The sequence below is a fragment of the Chiloscyllium plagiosum genome, chromosome 23 (genome assembly GCF_004010195.1).
Source record: "Chiloscyllium plagiosum isolate BGI_BamShark_2017 chromosome 23, ASM401019v2, whole genome shotgun sequence".
Lineage (NCBI taxonomy): Eukaryota > Metazoa > Chordata > Chondrichthyes > Orectolobiformes > Hemiscylliidae > Chiloscyllium > Chiloscyllium plagiosum.
In genome coordinates this window covers 12,763,047-12,785,838 of record NC_057732.1, presented here as the reverse complement: position 1 = coordinate 12,785,838, position 22,792 = coordinate 12,763,047, and the positions used below count along the sequence as shown (strand labels likewise).

The 22,792-nt window shown below is 40.0% G+C and overlaps 1 protein-coding gene across 4 annotated transcripts in view; it reads left to right on the top strand.

Annotated features, from left to right (window-relative positions):
* Positions 1 to 21,474, top strand: part of LOC122561624 (troponin T, fast skeletal muscle isoforms-like) — a 48,830-nt gene extending 27,356 nt beyond the window's left edge. For 3 of the 4 annotated variants that reach the window (XM_043713549.1, XM_043713547.1, XM_043713546.1), the window contains 8 exons: positions 493 to 550; positions 2,947 to 3,063; positions 4,940 to 5,017; positions 10,012 to 10,125; positions 10,804 to 10,916; positions 11,359 to 11,449; positions 17,531 to 17,574; positions 21,066 to 21,473. In XM_043713549.1, coding sequence (XP_043569484.1) covers positions 493 to 550; positions 2,947 to 3,063; positions 4,940 to 5,017; positions 10,012 to 10,125; positions 10,804 to 10,916; positions 11,359 to 11,449; positions 17,531 to 17,574; positions 21,066 to 21,117 — 667 coding nt within the window. In that variant the 3' untranslated portion in view covers positions 21,118 to 21,473. Of the gene's footprint in view, positions 1 to 492; positions 551 to 2,946; positions 3,064 to 4,939; positions 5,018 to 10,011; positions 10,126 to 10,803; positions 10,917 to 11,358; positions 11,450 to 17,530; positions 17,575 to 21,065 lie in introns of all 4 variants that reach the window. The other variant, XM_043713548.1, reaches the window with a different exon arrangement.
* Positions 21,475 to 22,792: the final 1,318 nt, after the last annotated feature.

Genomic DNA, 22,792 nt, shown 5'->3' with positions numbered 1-22,792 from the left:
AGGAACAGGGTGATCGTTCAGGCTGAGGGTTGTGTGTAAGGTCGATGTTGAGGGTAAACGTGTGTTTAATTTTTTTTCTTCTTTCTAATTTGACAGTTTTTACAGTGTAACAGAGCTTTTTTTTTCTTTTGTGTGTAATAAGGTCTATCTTTTTAAAAGTGCATTTGCAACTGTATGAATATGTTCAGTGAATGACCACTGCTGTAAACAAATTGCAAAAAAGAAATTTTGGGGTCCAACAAGCCAAATTTCATTCCAGGCTCTGACCTCTCTAACATTACCATCAGCTGGGATTATAACCTACTTCTTCATGTTTTGCAGCATTAAAAATCATAATAGAAATGTAAGTTGTTGTCATTGTGCATTATGGTAGTTTAAGTATGAATTGTAGTGACCGAATAACTGATTACATCCTTCGTACCTCCCTTGTATGTAATGCAGAAATTCAGAAATAATATTTAATCCCATTCTCTCCCTTTCCTTCTCCCTCAGGTTATTTGTACCAAGTCATGCTCCCAAAATGCCTGATGGTGAAAAAGTTGACTTTGATGTGAGTATATTTCTTCAATTGGGTTCACTTTTGTGGAGGGTGGTGCCTATGTGGTTTTGCCCACCAAGAGCAAGACAAATCAGGTAAATTAGATATGTGAGGTTTGTCTGGTTGAAGTATAATGCTCTTGATTTTCTAGTGATTTTTATCTTCAATTGGGTTCACTTTTGTGGAGGGTGGTGCCTATGTGGTTTTGCCCACCAAGAGCAAGACAAATCAGGTAAATTAGATGTGAGGTTTGTCTGGTTGAAGTATAATGCTCTTGATTTTCTAGTGATTTTTAGTTTGAATGACCTGAAAAATAGGCGTCCTCCCCCCTGTATTCAGTTCTTTTGTCCTGTTTAGTAAGGTTGGAACTCTGAAGTTCTTCCAATAGTCTTTTATATTTTTTGAAACATTGCAAAAACTGAAGGTAGAATCTTATTAGAAATCGGCCAACTATTCTCTATTGTCATGTTTTATGGAGGGCTTCTCTCTGTGAGCTCCGGCAAGTTTCATTGCACTATCTTCTAAATTGTGCCTGATTTACCTATGCATCGCACCCTGTGTTGCCTATTCTTGTCTAATGCTGTGTTGCTGTTCCATTATCACCACTGTGAATATACTGAAAATGTGTTGCTGGAAAAACGCAGCAGGTCAGGCAGCATCCAAGGAACAGAAGAATCGACGTTTTGGGCATAAGCCCTTCTTCAGGAGAAGAAGGTCTTATGCTCGGAACGTCGATTCTCCTGTTCCTTGGATGCTGCCTGACCTGCTGCGTTTTTCCAGCAACACATTTTCAGCTCTGATCTCCAGCATCTGCAGCCCTCACTTTCTCACTGTGAATATACTGTCAACATGCTTGAGCTTCTACCCCTTGTTCGCAACATTATTTTGTCTCCCAAGATGCCAGTGGTATCTACATGGGCTCTGAGGCCAAGACACTGACTCTGCAAGACACTTCCTCCTCCACCTGAAATGAACTTTACAAAGACACATTGGATGGCAATGTGGGCAGTTTCACAGCCTGTGGTGTTGACAGGGAGGGATACCAAGAAGGGAATCTGTGCATATGAGGTTCACTAATATTAAGAGGTTGAGCCTGAGACTCTCCATAGCCTGAACGAGTGCTATTTCCTTCCATTGTGCTTTTGACGTCTAGAAGCTCCTCACTGGATATTCTCCACTTCCTCACCATTGCAACATCATTCATGGACTGGGACAATTCCACTGAGGTTTTTTATCTTCCAGTCCTTATTTGAAATTTAAACAAATTTTATCCTTTTGCCTTACTTAGTTATTAAACTGATTTATTTATTTATTTCCACATTTAAACTCTATAATGCAATATTCAACTTTTTAAAACTACAGTTAAGCACAAACTTGTAGATCGTTGGCTGACTTACTTTCTGGGCAATAAAAATACAGTAGTATTCCCTTACCCACTCTCTTCCTCCCCTTTTCCTGAGTCAGTTAGCAAACACTGACAGAAAGCCTAAGGTGGTAAGATCCTGCCCATTAAGTGTGGTTTTCTCTCCACAGATGCTGCCAGGCCAGCTGAGTATTTCCAGTACTTTCCATTTCTATTTCAAATTTCCAGCATCTGCAGTATTTTGCTTTATCATTAACACTGTTCACTTCCCCAAGCATAAAAGAAAACAAAACACAATTAGGAATTGATACTTTGTTCATTGTAAATATACTAACCAAGCCTGGGATTAAATCTTTCATTGCTGAAAAAAGTGTTGCTGGAAAAGCGCAGCAGGTCAGGCAGCATCCAAGGAGCTGGAGGATCAATGTTTCGGGCATAAGCTGCCTGACCTGCTGCGCTTTTCCAGCAACACATTTTTCAGCTCTGATCTCCAGCATCTGCAGTCCTCACTTTCTCCCGTTAAATCTTTCATTTCCTGTCAAAGCGTATGTTCTCCCTTTCGTTTATAACAATATAATGAAATTTAAAGTGGACTAAAAGATTTACTTTTTTTCTTGAAACAGGGACATTGGTATCAACAATAAAGCATTCTGGTAGCTGATTGTACTGTTTCTTTACTCAAATAATAGGTCATAAATAAATTCTTCATGGTGATTAATTCAGGTATAAAGTCAAAGATATTTTTAAATAAGCCATGATATAGCATCTCTTTCCTTACTTAAGATTCTCCTATGACTTTTATCATTATTGCAAAATTACACTCCTCTGGACATGTGCGTTTGCTGTGAGCAATGTGCATCTGTTATGACTGTGCCCCAGTAACTAGCACTTTTTTACTGCTGGACAAGACTTCATGCTGAGCATATACTTTTGTAGAGTAAGCCCTGTATTGTACAGCTAGGTCACTTTCTAAAGGAACAGTTCCCTTACATAGATGATAGTTATTCAAAGGCCTTCACTATCAGTGTTATGTTCTTGCCCACAGGACATTCAACGAAAACGTATGGAAAAGGATCTGTTGGAACTGCAAACTCTCATCGAAGCCCATTTCGAGAGGAGGAAAAAGGAGGAAGAAGATCTTGTTGCTTTAAAAGAGAGAATTGTACGGTTTGGTTTAAAGGCTTTATCTATAATGCTATTGTTTAAGAATGCTGATTGTTGCACAGTAAGTGTCTATCATTGCCAAGTGTTGAACTTGCTTGATGCTACCAGTTTCCTAGAAATTTCAGAGCAGCTATACGGTAAAATCTTGAAGTTGTGATTTGCTCTCTTTCCTTAAAGAAGAGTTAGAATCATATAGTAATCAAATAATCCCAACAGTGTGGAAGCAAGGCCATTTGGCCCATCAAGTCCACATCAGCTCTCCAAAGAGCATCCCACTCCCCCAATGCCACTAACCCCACATTTCCTATGGCTAAGCCACCTAGCCTGCACAGCCCTGGACACTATGGACAATTTTAGCCTGGCTAGTCCACCTAACCTGCACATCTTTGGACTGTGGGAGAAAACCAAATTTAATATTAATTTGCAAAGTGCCATTTCAAATGATTGTCACTTAAATGGGTACCGTTATTAAGCCCTCATTTTGTGTGGAAAAATGAAATGTTTAATTTTCAGAGTCTTCTGTGTTAGCTTTGTGTCACGAAGTGGAAGAAACAGACTACAGAATTGCATAGAGTACCCAGTGCTGGATTCCATGCCCAATCCTCCCATTGGTACACCCATATATCAACAGTTTTGTGTTGCAAAGTTTACATTTATATTTAACATTTGGTTGTATCCAAATCTAAGGCAGTCAGCCAGAAGTGTTGGGGTTTTGGTAAATACCACCAACGTCTTGTCTGCCTCAATTCAGAGAATCCAGTATTATCTGAAGACCCAAACCTAGATCAAACAGTTTGGTTCTAATGGCCCAAGAGTTGACTGGAGACTGTATCTGTATATCCACAGGATGTTGGAGCCAAGTATAACAAATGTTTTATCAAGCAAATTTCAATTATGAACTAATGCCGGTGCCAGATGTAAAAACATAGCGCACGCACAATTTGCCAACTAACCCCACAAAAATGTACGCTTTATTTCAATTCTTGCTGATCAAATCATAGTTCCCTGACACTTATGGTGCTTAAAAATCTGAGTACGCTTTATGTAATTTAATCAATAATTCTGTGTGTGCTTTGTTCCAGCAGCTGCTGTGCAGAGGATGAGCATATGCACAAGCAGAGACTGTTTCTTTGTTAGAATAGCAATTACCGTCAGTATGGTGGAGTTCATGAATTTTATGCTCAAAATTTGAAGCCCTAGTTCAGAGTCTGTATCATGTCTGTAGTTTCACTTCATATGCAAATTCCGGGAGGTAGTGTATGCCTGTTGGAGGGTCAGCAGGAGTCCCATGTCACCTCCATATTGCTTTCTGTATAAAGAGTCTCCCTGATTGCTACTGCGTTAATACCAGTGACAGTCAGATGAGCACTAACTGCTCACTTGAAGGTGGAAAAATAGTTAGAAAGCCGTCTGCCACCCTTGCACCTAATTTCAAAGCCCAGCTCCATTGAACCTGCTACAGGGAGGACACCAGCTTCTGCTGCATGTGGCTATTCAAAACAGCAGGCACCCATTCCTAAGATTGCAAAATCCCAGAAGAGCCTGGGGTTCACTTGCAGTTAGTCAAGGTTCAGGCTGTGTTGGAAAGTCATGTGATGACATGTCAACTGTCTGAAATGGTAATTCTTTCATGAGGTTGACACCAAACTACCTGGCAGCTTATGAAGGTATGTCTCGCATTAATGTAGCATTTGGCTATTTTTCATTTTTCAGAAATAGCTGTTCATGTCCATTTTAATGAATTATAGCTGTCTGTCGTATGTAGTGATCGTGGACCAGTATATATCTCTGCTACATTACAGTTTATATGAAGCATTCTTGTACCCAATTTTTAAAAATCATTTTATAACTACTTCCAAATGAAATATTCACAGGAGAAGCGCAGGGCAGAAAGATCTGAGCAGCAAAGAATCCGAGCTGAAAAGGACAAGGAGCGGTTGAACCGAGCTGCTGTAAGTTTTTTGTGCAGACATCATGAAGGCCTTGCATTGAATTGTTATGTATTCCCTCCCCATCCAATGGCAAGGAAAGTATTAAAAAAAAGTAGGAATAATACACAATCAGTGAATATTGGGAAAGATCAGCTTTAAATCTAGTTTTGTTGGAGGCCTAGGATGAGTTGCTGGTCACCTTCTGGCTTGGCGACATGAGACATGATATCATACACCTGCAGAGCCTAGCAAGAGGCAAAAAACTCAGCCAAACAGTAGGATTTATCAGCTCTTCCTGCTAATCTATTTCAGCCTGTCCCTGGCTGGGGTTTCTTGATTCATTTCAGTTCCAGACAGGAGAACTCAATGTTAACCTATGGTGATAGCGATCAACTGGCTTTCCTTCTTTATTTATCCGCCTTGTTAGTTGGTCATAACAAGGCCCAGTTTAGGATTCTCTTCTCCCAGTCACAAGTGGAAATTGTATTTAAAGAGGGATAATTTAATCAACGTGTTGTGAATTAAGAAAAAGTGAGTTTTTATTAATTACTAACTGTAAGAAGAAATATTAATGCAGCACATGTATACACAGATTGGAAATAAGAATGGCATCCAAAAGGATAAAAGTTTTCCAAAAATATATGGACAGTGTCTCGTATCTTTCATGTTGCAGTGGAGGTTATTAGTTTCATTAATATTGGAAGGTGAATATTTGGATTGATGAACAATAGTTTTGCAGAGGGTTGAGATTCTGTCGTCCTAATGCTTTTTGACTGTGATTCAGGGTGACTGAGAATCCTGCTTCCTTTGTGATAATCTTCTTCAGGAAAGTTCATCACCTGCAGTGCAGGGGTAACTAGGGGATAGTTTTTGAGCCATGACCTTCACAGCACACTAACACTTGCATACAGGCAGCTGTACCGGGAAGATTCAGTTCCACTAGTTCACTCCAATAGATATGCTCTTTAAGCACCTGTTCTTCTGTTTCTCCATTTGAAGAATACACAAGGTATGTTTGCAGATTAAGATATAATCTGGAGGGGATGGGGTGGCTTGCTGTTAAGCAGGAGGTCAATCGCCTCTCTTTACTTTGGTAATTGCAAGAGACCACAGTATAGTCTGTTTGAAGTATCTTTGAAAATTTAGGTGTTTAATTCTATTGGCCACTCCCTAGGCAAGCAGTTAATTTACATCTACCAGGGCAGAAGGATCTGGGCAGCAAAGAATCTGAGCTGAAAAGGAGAAGGAGCAGTTGACCGAGCTGCTGTACCATTTTTGGCTGTAACCGTCTCCTTTTCTTATGTATGACACATTTTGAAATCAAAAGTTTAAAAATGTCCAGAGCACTTTGGGGTTCTGACTGTTGTCCTCACACCAAGTGGGTCACTCTTCTGGTCTCACAAGCAATAAATGCTCAGGTTCCTCGGATATCACTAGCGTGTTCAATACCCCACATCCTCTCCTCGATTCTCATGTGCACTGTGTCTGCTCTGTGTTTTATATATTTGATTTCCATTAGCAATCACTCAGCAAACATAGGATTCCCTTGTGTGTTTGATTTGACTTATTGTCACGTGTACCTAAGTACAGTGAAAAGCTTTTGTGAGCAGTACAAGCAGATCATTGTAAGCAAGGACATACAAATCATAGGGTGAGAAAAAAAAACTTGGATAGAGTGAGGCATACAGGTTATGTTGCATAGGATGTATGTGAGGCAAGATAACATTATTTGAAGTTGGAAAGTCTATTCATCAGTCTAATAACAAGAACAAAGCTGTTCCTGAACTTGCTGGTGCATTTGTTCAAGATTCTATACTTTCTGCTTGATGGAAGAGGTTGTAAGAGATCATTACCGGGGTGGGAGGGGTCTGTGATGTTGGCAGCTTTTCTACAGCAACATGACGTGTGAGTGGAGTCCATGGATGGGAGCTTATGCCCGAAACATCGATTCTCCTGTTCCTTGGATGCTGCCTCACCTGCTGCGCTTTTCCAGCAACACATTTTTCACCTCTGATCTCCAGCATCTGCAGTCCTCACTTTATCTCCTTGGATGGGAGGCTAGCTTCCATGATGGTCTGGGCTGTGCACACAATCTTCTGTAGTTTCTTATGGTCCTGGGCAGAGTAGTTGCCCTACCAGGCTGTTATGCACCTGGACAGTGTGCTTTCTGTGGTAAGACTGTAAAGGTTGGTGAGGGTCTTTATGGACAGGACGAATTTCCTGCTCCAACTGAGGAAAGGGGCATCGTTGTGCCTTCTTGATTGTTGCACCTACATGAGATGTCCAGGGCAGGTTGTCCGTTATTGTCACTCCTTTCATCACAACCCTCTCCATCTCTGCTCTGATGTAGATGGGGGTGTGTTCGCCTCTTTTATTTTCTTTCTGAGGTCAATGATCAGATGTTTTAGTTTTGATGACATTGAGAGAGCGTTTGTTCTCATTGCACCAGGTCACCAAGCCCTCTAACTCCTTTCTGTATTCTGACTCCTCATTGTTCGGTATCCATCCTACCACGGTGTCCTCAGCAAACTGGTAGATGGTGTATGCTCATAACACTGGCTTCTCAGGTTCTTGGAAGTTTCTATTGGCTCTAATTGGTTATACCAATATTTAATCAATCAATGAAAAATCTTGTGGCACAATGGTAATGTCCCTGTCTCTGAGCCAGGTGACCCAGATTCTAGTCCTGCCTTCTCCAGTTATATGTAATAGCATTTCTAAACCGATTTAATTTAGAAAATAACTGAAATTGCAAAAGAATAAAACAAAGCAAAGTAGCAGCTATTCAAAATCACATTTTGCATATTTTTAATCGATCAAGCATAACAAAAATAGATAAAAAAGCAGACTAACATCAATCACGATCAATTAAGTTGTCATATTATGCCCTGAGCTAACACTAATTGACATTTAGATATTTGGAGCTAGCGAGCAATTGGTTGAAAGTTTAGTTTTATGTTAAGCTCACAATAACATCAAATTTTATTGGATTTCTGAACATGTTCTACCTTTGGTCTCCAAGGCTTCAGGTTTTTGTGGAATAAATCACTGGCATTTATTATGTTTATGGTTAGAGTTATATTTTAATGATTTTAAGACCGCTATATAGAGACTGAAAAACACCTTTTTTTTATTAAACTTTCTGCAATACATAGTTCCTTTTCTGTATTCATCTTTGTTTTGGAATGTTGACCTTATACATATGGTACACATTGGGAGGCAAATTCCTTCCTGAAGTTTGGAAAAAATTGTGATGTGAACATAAACTTCACTGGAATTGTACATAACTGAGGTGCTGAATATTTCCTGAGTTTAATTAAATAGCTACTAAGAGAGTTACAATGATAGTGCCCCTGCCTGTGAGCCAGGAGGCCCATATTCAAGTCGGGCCTTCTCCAAATATGTATAATGGTATCTCTGAACAGTTTTTTTTTATTTTATTCGCTTTCAATTTCAGCTATTTTCTTAATCAAAGTAGCATCTATGCAAAATGCATTTTGCAACCAACAATACAAAGAGTAAATTGGAACCCTAATAATTTCCATGAATTACATCGAAGCATCCAGATTCTAATGGCACAGATGAACATTATTTTTTAAAAAACACATTTTTCAGTACAAGATAAATTCAATATCATCTTATTGCTGATCATCAGCAAAATGATAGAAAGGGGTAATTAACAGTGGTATCAAACAGTACTTGCTCAGAATTGCCCTGCCTATTGAGGCGCTGTTTGGATTCTGTCAGGGCTTCTGAGCTCCTGATCTCATTACAGCCTTAGTCCAAACATGGACAAAAGAGCTGACCTCCAGAGGTGAGAGTGACTGAACTTGACATCAAGGTCTCATTTTAAGTATGGTATTGAGAAGTCCTAGCAAAATTGGGTCACTGGGAAATTGTTGAGGTGTGGGTTGGAATTTTAATCTTTGGTGTTTGGCTTTGTATTTAGTGCAAAGAAAGATGGTTATGGGTGTTAGAGGTCCATTAATTCTGCTCCAGGACATCACCAATTGGAGTTTCACAAGGTAATGTTCTAGGCCCAAATGTCTTCAGCTGCTGCAAAGACCTTTCCTCCATCTTAAGGTTAGAATTGGGGATGCCACAATGATTGCTCAATGTTTAGCACCATTTACAACTGTGATACTGAAGCAGTTTGTGTCCGTTTAACGCAGGAAATGGACAAAATCCAGGTTTGAGCTGACAAGCAGCAAGTGACATTTGGGCCAGACAGTGCCATGCAATTTCCATTTGCAAAAAGAGAGCAATTACCCATTACTCCTTGACTTTCAATGGCATTGCCATTGCTGAACCCCCACTATTATTCTCCCAGTGGTTACCATTGACCAGAAACTGAAGTGGACCAGCCTTAAACACTGACTACAAAACCCGTTTAGATGCCATGAAATCTCAATTGAGTAACTCAAGAAGCTGAGCACCATCCAGGACAAAGCAGTCCATTTGCTTGACATCCAACCACTCCCTTCACCATTGATACACAATGACAGCTATTGGTAGCATCTACAAGATGCACTACAATATATTATCAGAAGTCCTTTCACGCCACCTTCCAAACCTGTGCCTCTTTCACAAGGAGGACAAGGGGAGCCTATACATGGGAACATCTGCAAATGCACCCCCAAGCCCCATACCATCTTGACTTGAAACTTTATTACTATTCCTTCACTATCATTAGAGCAAAATCCTGGAACACCTTTCCTAACAATCATGTGATGTCCCTATAGACCAAATGGTTTAGGAATGTAGCCCACACAGCCTCTTCCAGGTAATTAACAAGGGGAATTGTGGTGTTCAAATCCTATGAGTGTATTTTTTTTTTAAATTAATGTATTCCATCTGTTATTCTGTACTGGGAATCACAGCACACATCAGGAAGTGCAATGTGCACACCCAGCCCGAGTACTCTCAAATTCTGCAAAGCTGTGCACCAAGAACAATAACAAACCAAAATATAACACTGTTTACTTATTAGGTTTTTGAAAATTATTGTTCCCCAGGAAGAAAAGGCAAGAAAAGAAGAGGAGGAACTTCGGAAAAAAGCAGAAGAGGATATGAAGAAGAAGAAGGTTTTGTCGAATATGGCACTGCATTATGGAGGCTACCTACAGAAGGTATGCGATGTTGTGATTTAACACTGTCTGTCGTTAACATCTATTTGTGTGAACAAGGTCAATTGTTGTTCATGTTGTTCCTGTTAGAAATTCCTATGCTTGAATTTAATTGTGTTAAAGAAAATTATATTGCTTTTATAATTTGAGATAATTACCATACAAACAAAAAACAAGATGTAGTGCTTCAAACCTGCTTCACCATTCAGTAAGATCATAGCTGATCTGATTTTAACCTTAACTCGATTCCTGCATATCCCAAACTTTAATCCCCTTGGTAATTGAAAATCTATCGACCTCTGCCTTAAGGTATTTCAAGATCCTGCATCCACTGCCTTTTGAGGAAGGGAATTCCAAAGAGACAGTAATTGAGAGGGGCGGAAGGAAAGAAAATGGTGACACCTAGTTCTTGATTCTCCCACAAGAGGATCTTCTATTTTAATTAAGTCACCCCTGACTCATCTATACTTGTCTGACCTTTCCTCATAAGGCAATCTGTTCATTCCAATAAACCTTCTCTGAACTGCTTTCAATGCATAACGTCCTTCCATAAGTATGATGACCAGCACTATACCCAATCCTCCAGATGAGGGCTTACCAATTTTACAAGCATTTTGTGTATACGCTCAGTAGAATGGATATGTTTGGATGGCAAGTCATTACATATTACTGCTTCGATAGACTGAAATCCGTCGAAGTGGCAGGAAGCAAACAGAGAGAGAAAAGAAAAAGAAGATTCTGGCAGATCGACGCAAACCTCTTAATACAGAGAACCTTAATGAACAGAAACTCAAGTAAGTGCTTGCCAGTGAAATTGACGTGAACTGGCAAAAAAAAAGTTGCTGTGGTGATAATTTGTAGCTTAGCACAAGTGCTGTCAGAACTAACTAACCTTTTATCAGTTTGTTAACTGCAACAAATGCTAACAGCTCTTGCTAATGTGTCCCTGGTCCCTCTGCCACCTGTGTACGATGTAGCATCCTTGTTCAGCTCTCTGTCGGCCAGGAACCAAAGTAACATTTTCATTGTTTTCCAGCCCCATTGCCATTTCCGCCAAACTGAAAGCTAACACTGCATTTTGCGAAATTGGGTTCCTTGAAAATATTGTGAGAGAAGGTGTAAAGCATTTCTAACTCTGCATGTGTTGAATGAAGATGTTGATCTATGTACACCTGTATATCCGTAGAAGAATATACATCAGATACAGACTGTGTCATAATATCTGTTACCATTTAGAGAGAAAGCGCAGGAACTGGCAGACTGGCTGCAGCAACTTGAGGGAGAGAAATTTGATCTATGTGAAAACCTGAAGAGGCAGAAATATGAAGTATGTACAATTTTCACATTGTTTGTTCTGACATTATTCTTTGTTAGAATCGTAAAACGTTTTAATACAGAAGGATGTGACTCATCTCATTTTTGTTATGGCTGGCTCTCTCAATAAAGCTGTTTTCCTGCCAATTTGAAAGATTTCTGCTTAACATATCTGCATTGCCTAAACGTGTGTGTCTTTGAGGGACCAAAGAGGCTCCATTTCTGCTTGTTAACTTTGTAATTAAGGTTTCTCTACTGCACACCGAGGGCTGACTCATTCAGACTGTCCATCTCCAAAGGTGGGATTGTGTCCCACTCCTGGGAATGAAAGGAAAGATGGTCAGGGCACATTAATTGGGTGGGAGGCCAACATTCAGAAACCCAGTGGTGGGATGAAATTTCACAAGTTAGTGCTCCTGAGCTTTAAAGGTGAGTCAAGTTCCAGATGGCAAGGCAGCATTTATTTGTATCTCATAAATGTTCAATAAAAGGCCGACTTGCCATAATTAAGTTCCCCGTCCCAGTTTTACTTTTTTGATGAAATGAACAGTACAGTCATTCAGATACCTGACTCTGCATATATGTGGTGTGAACCTGGCATGGTACTCTTCTTCCTGGTCTTTGGAGTAAGTATTTTCTGCTTCATTCTTGTTCGAGAGTGCTTGTTTATGAATGCCATGCAGCAGATTGTCAGCTAGCAAAGGCTTGGGGGATGAAAGGGGTGAGAGGCTGAAGTATGATGTGGATGTGTATGATAGGAGGATAGCTGAGGGTAGCAGTCTGACTGGGGAAATCATACACTCCTAGAATCCCTATCTTGTAGGAAGAGGCCATTTGGCCCATTGAGTCTTTTCTGACTCTCTGAAAACTCGCTCATCCAGACCCAACCTCATAAAACTGCATTGGGGTTGCTAACCCACCTGACCTACACATCCCTGAATGCTATGGGGCAAATTTGGTTCGCATTGCCAATCTGCCTAACTTACGCATCTTTGGACTGTAGGAGGAAACTGGAGCACCCTGCAGAAACTGATGCAGACACTGGGAGAAAGTGCAAACTTCACACAGTTATCTGAGGCTGGCATCAAACCCAGGTCCTTGGTAGTTGAGGCAGCAGTGCTAACTACGAGCCACTGTGCTGCCCTAAGAGAAGGGTGAAGGGCCACAAAATTGAGCCTGAGGCATTGAAAAGCACCAGGGCCTTCAATATGTGTCAGTGCCTGCCCAATATTTGAGCCACACTTGGCTAGCTAATGAGCCAAGCTGCACGTGATCTCTAGACAAAAGCGAACTCAACACATCCCTCTTCAATCCTGCCACCCAACTTAAAGACTGGAAAGCAGATGATTCTACACCTAATGCCTGTCCTGTTTTTTAAAAAAAAAGTAAATTGTCTTGTGGATCATTGCAACTCTGATCAAGCTATATGTTTAGAAATATAATTAACACAAGGCCAACATACTTTTCTCGAAAGCCATTATTAAAAATCATTTGAGATGTGGGCATCACTGGCTATGAGGGCATTTATTGCCCAGTGGGCAATTAAGAATCAACCACATTGCTGAGAGTCTGGAGTCACATGTAGGCCAGACCAGGTAAAGGTGGCAGTTTCCTTCCCTACAGTGAACCAGCAATCAGCAATGGTTGTATGGTCACCATTACATTCTTAATTCCAGATGTTTATTGAATTCAAATTGCACCATCTCCCATGGCAGGATTCACACATGGGTCCCCAGATATTATCTGGGTCTCTGGATTAATAGTCCAGCGATAATACCCACTAGGCTATCACTTCCTCCACATGAGGAAATAAATGTAGTTCTGGAGTTTATCGGTAGTTTTCTAAAACATTCTGCAAATAGTTTTCGCCAATGAATTTGGGGTTCTGTGCGTAGGCTGGAAATTCTATCTGCTATGCTGTTTAAACACATTCTGGGGTTGTGTATTTGCATACAAATGTAAGGCATAACTACGACACCTACTTGACTTAACAGAACTGAAAGAAATTTTCTAGTCTTGTAAGTTGTGAATTTTACAACTTTCTGTAGTTAGAGTAGCCCTAAAATATGATTTCCTGTCCTAGAGCTCCTTGGTAATGCTAGACTCTAGTAACTGATCTTGAACCCCTTATGGCCTGGACACAAATGCCTGCATTATGAATTTCTTAGATTGTCAGGCCATGCAAATGAATCAGCCTTTCAAGACAAAAAAATTTGGCAGTGGCAGATCGAGTTTAATATCGAAGTCTTTGCGTCCCAGTTGAGCTGACCAGGTCACAGTAATCTTACACAGGTTTGCAGGTTGTGGGATTCAGCTCTATTGACATTAAAACTGATTCACCTAATCACAGCTTAGGCAGTCTTACATTCACTTCCCAGTTCCTTAGTACTGTATCTGACTGCACCTTAAATCATTCAGCCATTCTGGATGTGTATCATTTGAACAAAGCAATAGAAGCTGTTGAATTGAGCCTTATTTGCACTGACCTGGCATGCTCCATTGACCAATTGACTTCGCCTATTGTAGGGCTTCTCCAATATAATCACTTCTGTAGCTGCTCAGTTAGAAAAGAAAACTACACTTTGGGGATGGAATTGATAAAGTGGTTCTGCCACTGTGTGTTTTATAGTGACAATTATTCTCATAATTGCTTTTTGTCTGATGTACTTTCTTAATTTACTCCATTCAATAAAAGAAATTGTGCTGGAGAAATTGCAGGTCCAAAGAGTTGAAACAATAACTTTGTTTCTCTCTGTACAGATGTACCAGACCTGCAGAGTTTCTCCAGCATTTTGCTATTTTTTTTTCCAGACTTTCAGCATCTGCAATAGTTTGCTTTTCGATAATTAAAAAAAAAACCTTAGGCATCCAAAATCTCAACCTATTGAAGAAATAGAGTCATACATTATAGAAAGAGGCTATTTGGCCCATTGTCTGTGCTAATTATTCAAAAAATCTATCCAATTGTTCATTAGACTTGAGGAATTGGGAGCAGAAAAGGTTATTTGGCCTCCCTGCACTGCTCTGTCATTTGATAAGATTTTGGCTGGTCTGATTGTGGTAGCAACTGCTCTACCTGTCTGCCTTCCATAAGCCATCTGAATATATACTCACTGGGGTAAAGAATTCTTTAAATCAGCATCCAAGAAAACCTAATTCTACTTATCTCCGGTCTCAAATGGGAGATCCTAAATTTTTTAACTGTCCCCTGGCTCTCAGCGGCCCAGGATAGGAACGAACCACTCTGCCAAGCCGCTTGGGATACAATGGTGTTTTGAAGCTCCCCAAAAAACTGGCAAAATTAACTCATGACAGCCCTATAAAGCAGCGCTGAACAGAAATCAAAATTCCAACAGAGACTTGTTAAATTTAAATTGCACCTTGAAGGAAGATGGAGCATTCCAGCCCCTGTAACACCTACCAGTCAAGGACGCCCTCCTGTACATGCAGACTCTGCCCTGTCACTCCTTTGGAGACATGAGCATTGGTGTAATCATGAAAGTAAAGTTTCTTTCCTAGAGCAATATGGGATGAGGAACAAGATGCTAGTCTTGCTAATGCTGCCCTTTTAGAAAGAGTTACTAAATAGTAAATCGCCTCTGCACCCTTTTATAGGTCATGACCTCAAACCTAAACCTAGAATTGAATATAGGTACCAGCCGAGTCCAGATAATTGATTTTATAAAATCATAACAACGCACCTTTGTTTTTGAATTCTTGTACCTCTATTTATAAAGCCCTTAGCCTGTATTCTTTTTAGCAGGTTTCTCAAATTGTCCAATCACCTTGCCAGGTTTGTGTAGGAGCTAGGAATTATAAGCAAAAAGAATTTTTTTTTAAGCTATGGTACAAAATACAGATCCATAGATAGATAGACCCTGTCACTAAGTTAATAGACCCTAGTTGAGAAGTTTTGGTTGGATGTTCATTTCCTATACATAACAGATATCCAATCACAACCAGAGCTGTTGTCAGCCTGCAACCTGAACATTTAAGATATGAACTGCAGAGAAATGAGCTGGAGAATATGTTTTCTTTGGCTGTCAACTGAACTGAAAAGAAATTTACAAAGAAACCTAATGATCCCGAAATAGGTTCAATATTTTGTATCTGTAAATGCAAAGCAGCAGGAACACTGAAATGGGGAGAGAGAGCCATGGTAGGTTCACTCAGATAACAATGCGAATAAAATGAAGGAAGAGTCATTGCAAATAATTTGACTATAATACAATTATTGATCATAATTAATATACAGTCAAGGGTTAGCAGAGCTAGCTGTTCGTATTAATAGTGACTTGGCCAACATTTGTCCCAAAGTTCATGCAATGTTCTGCTCAAATTGGCTACACTTCCTATGCGACAACAGATACCCAGACACTCAAAATTATTCATTGGGAATTGCTGAGGTCCTAGAAGGTGCTCTATAAATTATGTTGTTCAAATAGTGACTAGGTTACTGAACAATTCATTTGTTCATTACCAACGTACATGCAGGAAAGAGAAAATTGTTGAGATGGACATTAATGGTCAAATGACTAAAAAAAATTCAATGTGCCTTTCACCTTTAAAAAGAATGAAGCTTCATTTTAAGATTTAGTTACATCAGAAGAGCAGAATGTCACTATAATAATGTCTCCACTGCTATTTCTGTAAGATCAAATGGAGTAGGAACAGAATGCTTTGCCATTTAATGAGATTATGGCTGATTTGAAAATCCTCTTTCCTATAAACCTTAATTCTCTATTTCAGCCTGGAATATACTTACTGACCAAGTCCCAGCACCCTTTAGGTAATGAATTCCAAAGATCCAGAATCTCTAAGGGGGGAGAAACCATCTTCCTTGTATCCCTAATAATTTAAGATTTTGCCCTCTGGTCTCAGACTCTACTATAAGGGAATAAAACTTCTCCACATCAACCCTGCTTCCCTGAAGAATTTTATGTTTCAATAACTTTTCCTGTCATCCAGAACCTTCTCTGGACTGTCTCCAACGTCAGTACATCCCTCCCTAAAAAACTCCCCAAGCTGTTCAAAGTTTGTGCGAAGATCTGTAGCTCGGGTGCTCGTTGTTGTGGTTCTGTTCGCCGAGCTGGAAGTTTTTGTTGCAAACGTTTCGTCCCCTGGCTAGGCGACACCATCAGTGCTTGGGAGCCTCCTGCGAAGCGCTTCTTTGATGTTTCCTCCGGTGTTTATAGTGGTCTGTCCCTGCCGCTTCCGGTTGTCAGTTTCAGCTATCCGCTGTAGTGGTTGGTATATTGGGGTCAGTTCATCCACAAACTCCATCAACAAACACATCGACCTGGACCCAATATACCAACCACTACAGCGGACAGCTGAAACTGACAACCGGAAGCGGCAGGGACAGACCACTATAAACACCGGAGGAAACATCAAAGAAGCGCTTCGCAGGAGGCTCCCAAGCACTGATGATGTCGCCTAGCCAGGGGACGAAACGTTTGCAACAAAAACTTCCAGCTCCCCAAGCTGTTCACTGTATTGTTTTAGCAAGACCTTTTCATACTCCAATATCTATAAAGCAAAAGGCAACATTCCGTTAACCTTCTCTATTACCCACTGAACTTGGATGCTAGCTTTTTGTGATTCATGCACTCGGATCCACGAATCTCTGTGCTGCAAATTTCTGTAAACTTCAACCATTTAAATAACATTCAGCTCTTCTATTCTTCCTGCCAAAGTGCATAACCTCACATTTTTCCCATTTTATTATATTTTGTTGTTTTTGTTTTTGTCCACTCAACCTCTCCCCTTTCCCCTTCTGCAGGCTCCTTGTGTCAACCTCAATACTTGCCTTCTCATCTATTCTGTGTCCTCCGTCCAATTCCGTTTCTGGTCAGCTGAAAACCCCCAGACTAATAGAGATATTCAGTGACAATAATGTCATTGAAAGTCAATAGGAAATGGCTAATTCTTTCTTATTGTAGATTGTCATTGCCTGGCACTTGTTTGGTATAGATGTCCCTCGCTATTTATCAACGTAACCCTGAATGTTGTCCACATCTTGCTCTCTCTGAATGCTGATTACTTCAGTATCCCAAACAGAATAATCTTGCTGCTTTATTTTTTGTTGTTTCAGATCAACCTGCTGCAGATTCGAGTTCATGAACAGATGGGAAAATTGTAAGTTTAAAATCTTTAACAGCAATTTCCCTTTGTCTTGAGTGTCAGTTCAGTGACATTTGGTCATAGTTGCTCAGAGTCAGTCTCTGTCTTTTTAAGGGAAAGAGGCAATAAACACCAGCAAACTGAAAGCTCCTCAGTCATGCAGAGAAGGACATTAAAAAAAGATTTTTAAGGAGATCTCAATCTATCCATCAACTCGACATGGAATTAATTAGTTTGCATGCTGTGACTTGATTTCCATATGTGCCATTAACAAATAATACAAAGTCTTTCAAATCAGCCTTCCAAACCATCAGGATATCCAAGTTGCTGTGACACGGTTACATTCATGGAATTAGGGTCAGACTATGGATTGGAGAGACTCTCCATTTCTTTCCATCATATGGCTAACCAGAAATCATTTCGACTACTTACAAATGTTGAAAGGATTTCCCAATTGAAACTCCATCTAGTGGATGGAGTACAGCATAGGAAATTGTGAGGTCATACACTTTGAGAAAAAGCATGGACTTTTTTTCTAAATGGGGAGAAAATTCAGAAGTTTGAAGTGCAAAGAAACCTGAGAATTCTCATCCAGGATTCTCTCAAGGTAAACTTGCAGGTTCAGTCAGCAGTTAGGAAGGCAAATGCAGTGTTGGCATTTATTTTGAGAGGACTTTAATGTAAAAGCAGGGATGTACTTTGTATGGCTCTGGTCAGACCATATATGGAGTATTGTGAGCAATTTTGGGCCTCATATCTCAGAAGAATGTACTGGCCCTGGAGCAGGTTCAGAGGAGCTTCGCGGGAATGGTCCCAAGAATAAAAAGCTCAACATATGAGGAACATTTGAGGACTCTGGGTTTATACTTGATGGAGTTGAGAAGGATGAGGGGGAATCTAATTGAAACAGACAGAATACTGAATGACCTGGACAGAGTGGGATGTTGGGAAAGTGTTTCCTATGGTAGAAGAGATTGGGACCTGAAGGCCTAGCCTTCATGTTAAGGGAAAACCCTTTAGAACGGACGTAAGGAGAAACTTCTTCAGCCAGAGAATGGTGAATTTATGGAATTCACTGCCACAAAAGGCTATGGAGGCCAGTTCACTGAATATGTTTAATACAGAGATAGATGGATAGATGGATTCATTCTTGAGTATCAAGGGTTATGGGGAGAAAGCAAGAGAATGGGGTCGAGAAACTTATCAGACTTGATTGAGTGGCAAAGCAGACGTGATGAGCTGAATGGCCGAATTTCTGCTCCTATGTCTTATGGTCTTAATTGGCCATCAGGTCCTGAAGCAGAACTTGAACCCTGAGATTCTAGCTCAGAGGCAGAGACGTTACCCATTGTACCACAAGATCTAGTATGTAGCAGACTTAGTTAATGAATTATTAAAACACCATGTTGAGACCTACAATTGTAACTTAGAAACATCATTGTTCTGTGTTAAACAATTGATATTCTTTCTTTGTCCTTCTATATGGATAGCTCCTCATTGTGTTGAGTAGTCAAGTGTTGTTATTAATTGTGTTGAGTGCTGTTAAGATAAATAGTTTTCAATTTTTTTTTAAAACAGGTGTGGGAATAATTGAAATGAAACTTTCAGATGTCAGCATTTGTTGTAGCTCTCATTCTTGTCTGAATCAAAAGAAATAGATTTAAGGCAGAAACTTGAGTATATAATCTAGGTAGACACTTCATATTAAACTGTCAAAAGTACAAGACCACAACTTCCAATCGGTGTTGGAACAATTCTCATTTGACATTTAAGCACAAGAGTGCTTGCCTGTGCATTTTATGGTTAATCTTCTGATGATGCGGTGCATGGGAGGCAAAGCCTGGTGTTTGATGAGGGGAGTAGGGTGACAGGTGGATGGAGGCTGTGGAGTGGCATGGAAGTTGGGAGGTAATCTTGGTTGGTAAGGGGACTCCAGGATTTGATCCAGTTTGGGAAGATTCTATTTGACAGCACATGGTTAAGGTCGAGTCAGGTTGAGGACAGAAAAAGCTGGGTCAGGGTGGGCAGTTAGCCAGTTAGTAGGGGAGTGGGTTTTAATCCCTATAACTTCTTTGTTTCCGTTTATGACTATCCAGGTCACTGATTGAAACTCTCCAAAGTTGTCCAATTCCCAACTGAGCTAGGAATTTTCTTTTGGAGGATTCCAGATGCTGGGTATTTATCTGTTGGAAGTTTAAACTTCCTGGGTAGTCAGGTACACCGGGACCTTCACAAAGTCCCATTCTGCATCTCCAGATTATAATGCTGCAGTGATCTACTGGAAAGGATGTGCCACAGTCGTCTAAACAAGACTTTAAAGCAAAGTCCTGTTTGCCTACTTAGAATGATAAAAATCATTTCAACGCAAGCAATCCATCAGCCAATATCGAGGACATCGAGAATAGATGATGTACTCATTTGTTTCATTGTGGTTTGTCCATTGTCAGCCAAGTTTCCCATTTCCCAAAAGAAGTTGACTTTAGGATGGACAATGTCATAGAAGGTTATCCATAAATACAAGATCATTTGTATCAAAGTAAAATGAATGAAACGTCTTTGTTGATCATTACCAATAAAAATTCATGGGGTTGAATTTTGCCACTTTGTCTATTGATGGTCAACAGAATGACCAGGTCCTCAATTGCCGACAGCTACTGTACAGCTCTCTGGCCAAGAACTGCCAGATCCAAGCTTCCAGGTTTCTGTTTTCTACTGTCTAATAATCAGAATTCTTGCAACAAAAAGTTAATAGAGATAAAGTATCCTGTACAAAAGCTTGCTTCATTATTTTTAGAATTTGTGACACATGTTCTATCTTCTTAATGAGAATGAGTGAGTAATTTTTAAGAGGAGTTGATGTGTAGACTGTACAATTTAACCATTTGTATTTGATTGAAAGCTAGTGATAAATGCTGGTTGTAACTATTTATCAGACATTGTTTGCAATGGATGGGACAGATATTGCTAATGGGGCCAATGCAACAATATCTACAAAATCACAAGTTCTAATTCGTTCTCTTTTTTTCTCGATAATTGCAATAGTCATTGTTTTTAAGAAAGCTGGTTTGAGCGTGAAATTTTTCATGTTCCTTTTAATCTTTGATCTCCCTTTCAGCTTAGGAAATTGAGATTTTTTTTTTGAAGTGATGTGTTTCACTTTGCTTACTACTTTAAAATTGCTGCTGTTCCCCATCTCAAGCTGTTTCAGGTTGAATGATGTATCCTGCCAAAAGTCAGTGGTTTTTGTTGCTGTTAATACAGTCATCAGGCCTTCAGACTATTCCTACCCATTTACTGCAGCTTTGTTATACCGTTGTTCATCAGACCATTCTAAGAAAGCCATTAATCTTGTATTACACAATATTTAGTCAAATCTGTGCAATGACTCGTACTGTTTCATGTTGTATGGGAACCAAAGATTAAGAACTAGGTAATGCATGATTTTAACATGTGTTTTTAATTAAATGACATTGGTGAATGATTATTTTTTATTTTCAAACACTCAGCAGTACAAAAGCAGCTCGTGGCAAGGGTAAGGTGGGTGGTCGTTGGAAGTAATAATGGAATGGGCACATCGACAAAGGAAGCACTATCTTCTGATTGTATTCACCTTCCTACTAACCAGAGACTGGATTTCAAGAAGCAAGATGGTTGTTGTTGAAATTATTCAAAAAGGCATGATCAAAACAACCAGTTTATGTTTTAATGTGAAGGTTTAAATTGATCATTTGCATTAATTATCTACATATTTCATTATTCAGATATCAAATAGAGATGCATTCTGAAAAATATGAATGAATTTGCTAGCACCATGTCAACAGGATGTAATTCTGAGTAACTCTGAAAATATTATTTTCAAATTTTTCCTCTTCCTCCACCGTTTGAAATGTGCACATTAAAATATTAATACAACTGTGTAGTCTAATGTATTTTACTGAATCTTGGAATTGATTCCATGTGAAGTTATTGTTTCTAAGCACATTCTTTAAAGTACTCTTGAAAGATTCTGCACATGTTCTGGTATACACTCACTGGATTGTAAAGTAAGTTCAACATATTCCATGTGAGCTGGGCTCACTTTTTTGGGATTGCATGGAAGATTTGATGAGCAGCTTCCAAATTCCTGCCACTCCATGGAGTTGGGACAATCCTTTACTTAAGATTATGATGATTAATTTGCCAGCTCTCTCCTCCTGCTAAGTTTGGTGCACCAAGAATGGTCCATTAACTAAAATCTGGTTAACTTATCTAGCATTGTTTCAATGGAGCCAGGAGTGCTGTGTGATTACATCAGAATATTATGAGCCACTGCAGTCCCAGTTACCTTCTTGAGCTGACCAGATGAGCCTTCTCTCCATGTAACATTCATTTGAAGAGCTGCAGCAGCCCCTCTTTCTCAGTGTGCAGCTCACCATTGGCAGAGTAGCACTGCACTGGTGCTCAAAGTACCTCTCCGACTAGCAGGAACAGATGGAGAGCAAGCACATTCTACCAATGGACAGATGTCTCCCTTCAGTTTCTGTGCTACTTTGTTTACTTTGCACAGCTTTTTTAATAGTGAAAGGTGAGTAAATATGTGTTTCAGAATGCAATAATTGAAGAGAATTATATGGATGATATTTGAAAGTGGCTGTGGTGGATTGAAGATGTGTAATAGGGGTCCATGACGTAACTTAGCATGAAATGGCAACTTGCGCAAACTCTAATGCAGCTGTTTGCATAATGGGGTGAATGCTGCAAATTGAAGCTTTGCATATGGTGTGCATGTCATCATTTCAGGCGTGCAGGTCAGTTCACTGTACCTAACTGCTCATAATTGCATCTTGAGAACTTGGACAAGTAGCTTGACATACCTAGGGATGTTTGGATACTCTGCTGGTGAAGGAGAAGAGGGGGTGGGAAGATATCACCAGGTGGGGTTGTGGTAGAGGTATGAAAGACCAACAGCATGATACGTTTGCAAGGGATTAGCAGCTACCACCCTGGATCTGATAATCTCCACCTCCCTATAAACTGCAGGGAAGCACAATGTTTAGCGTGCACTCCGAAATGGTACTCAAGTGTGAGTCAAGCTGCCTTACTATGATGGAAATTGTCATCCCACTTCCTGGAGGTTGGATGGTTGTCTCCCCTCGCAAATCTCCCCTCTTTTAAAACCTACAGCAGATGGGGGAGTTGACATCAGGCTTTAGATTTTTAGCGTCCAGAAGCCAGCTGGTTTGGTGGGGGTTTG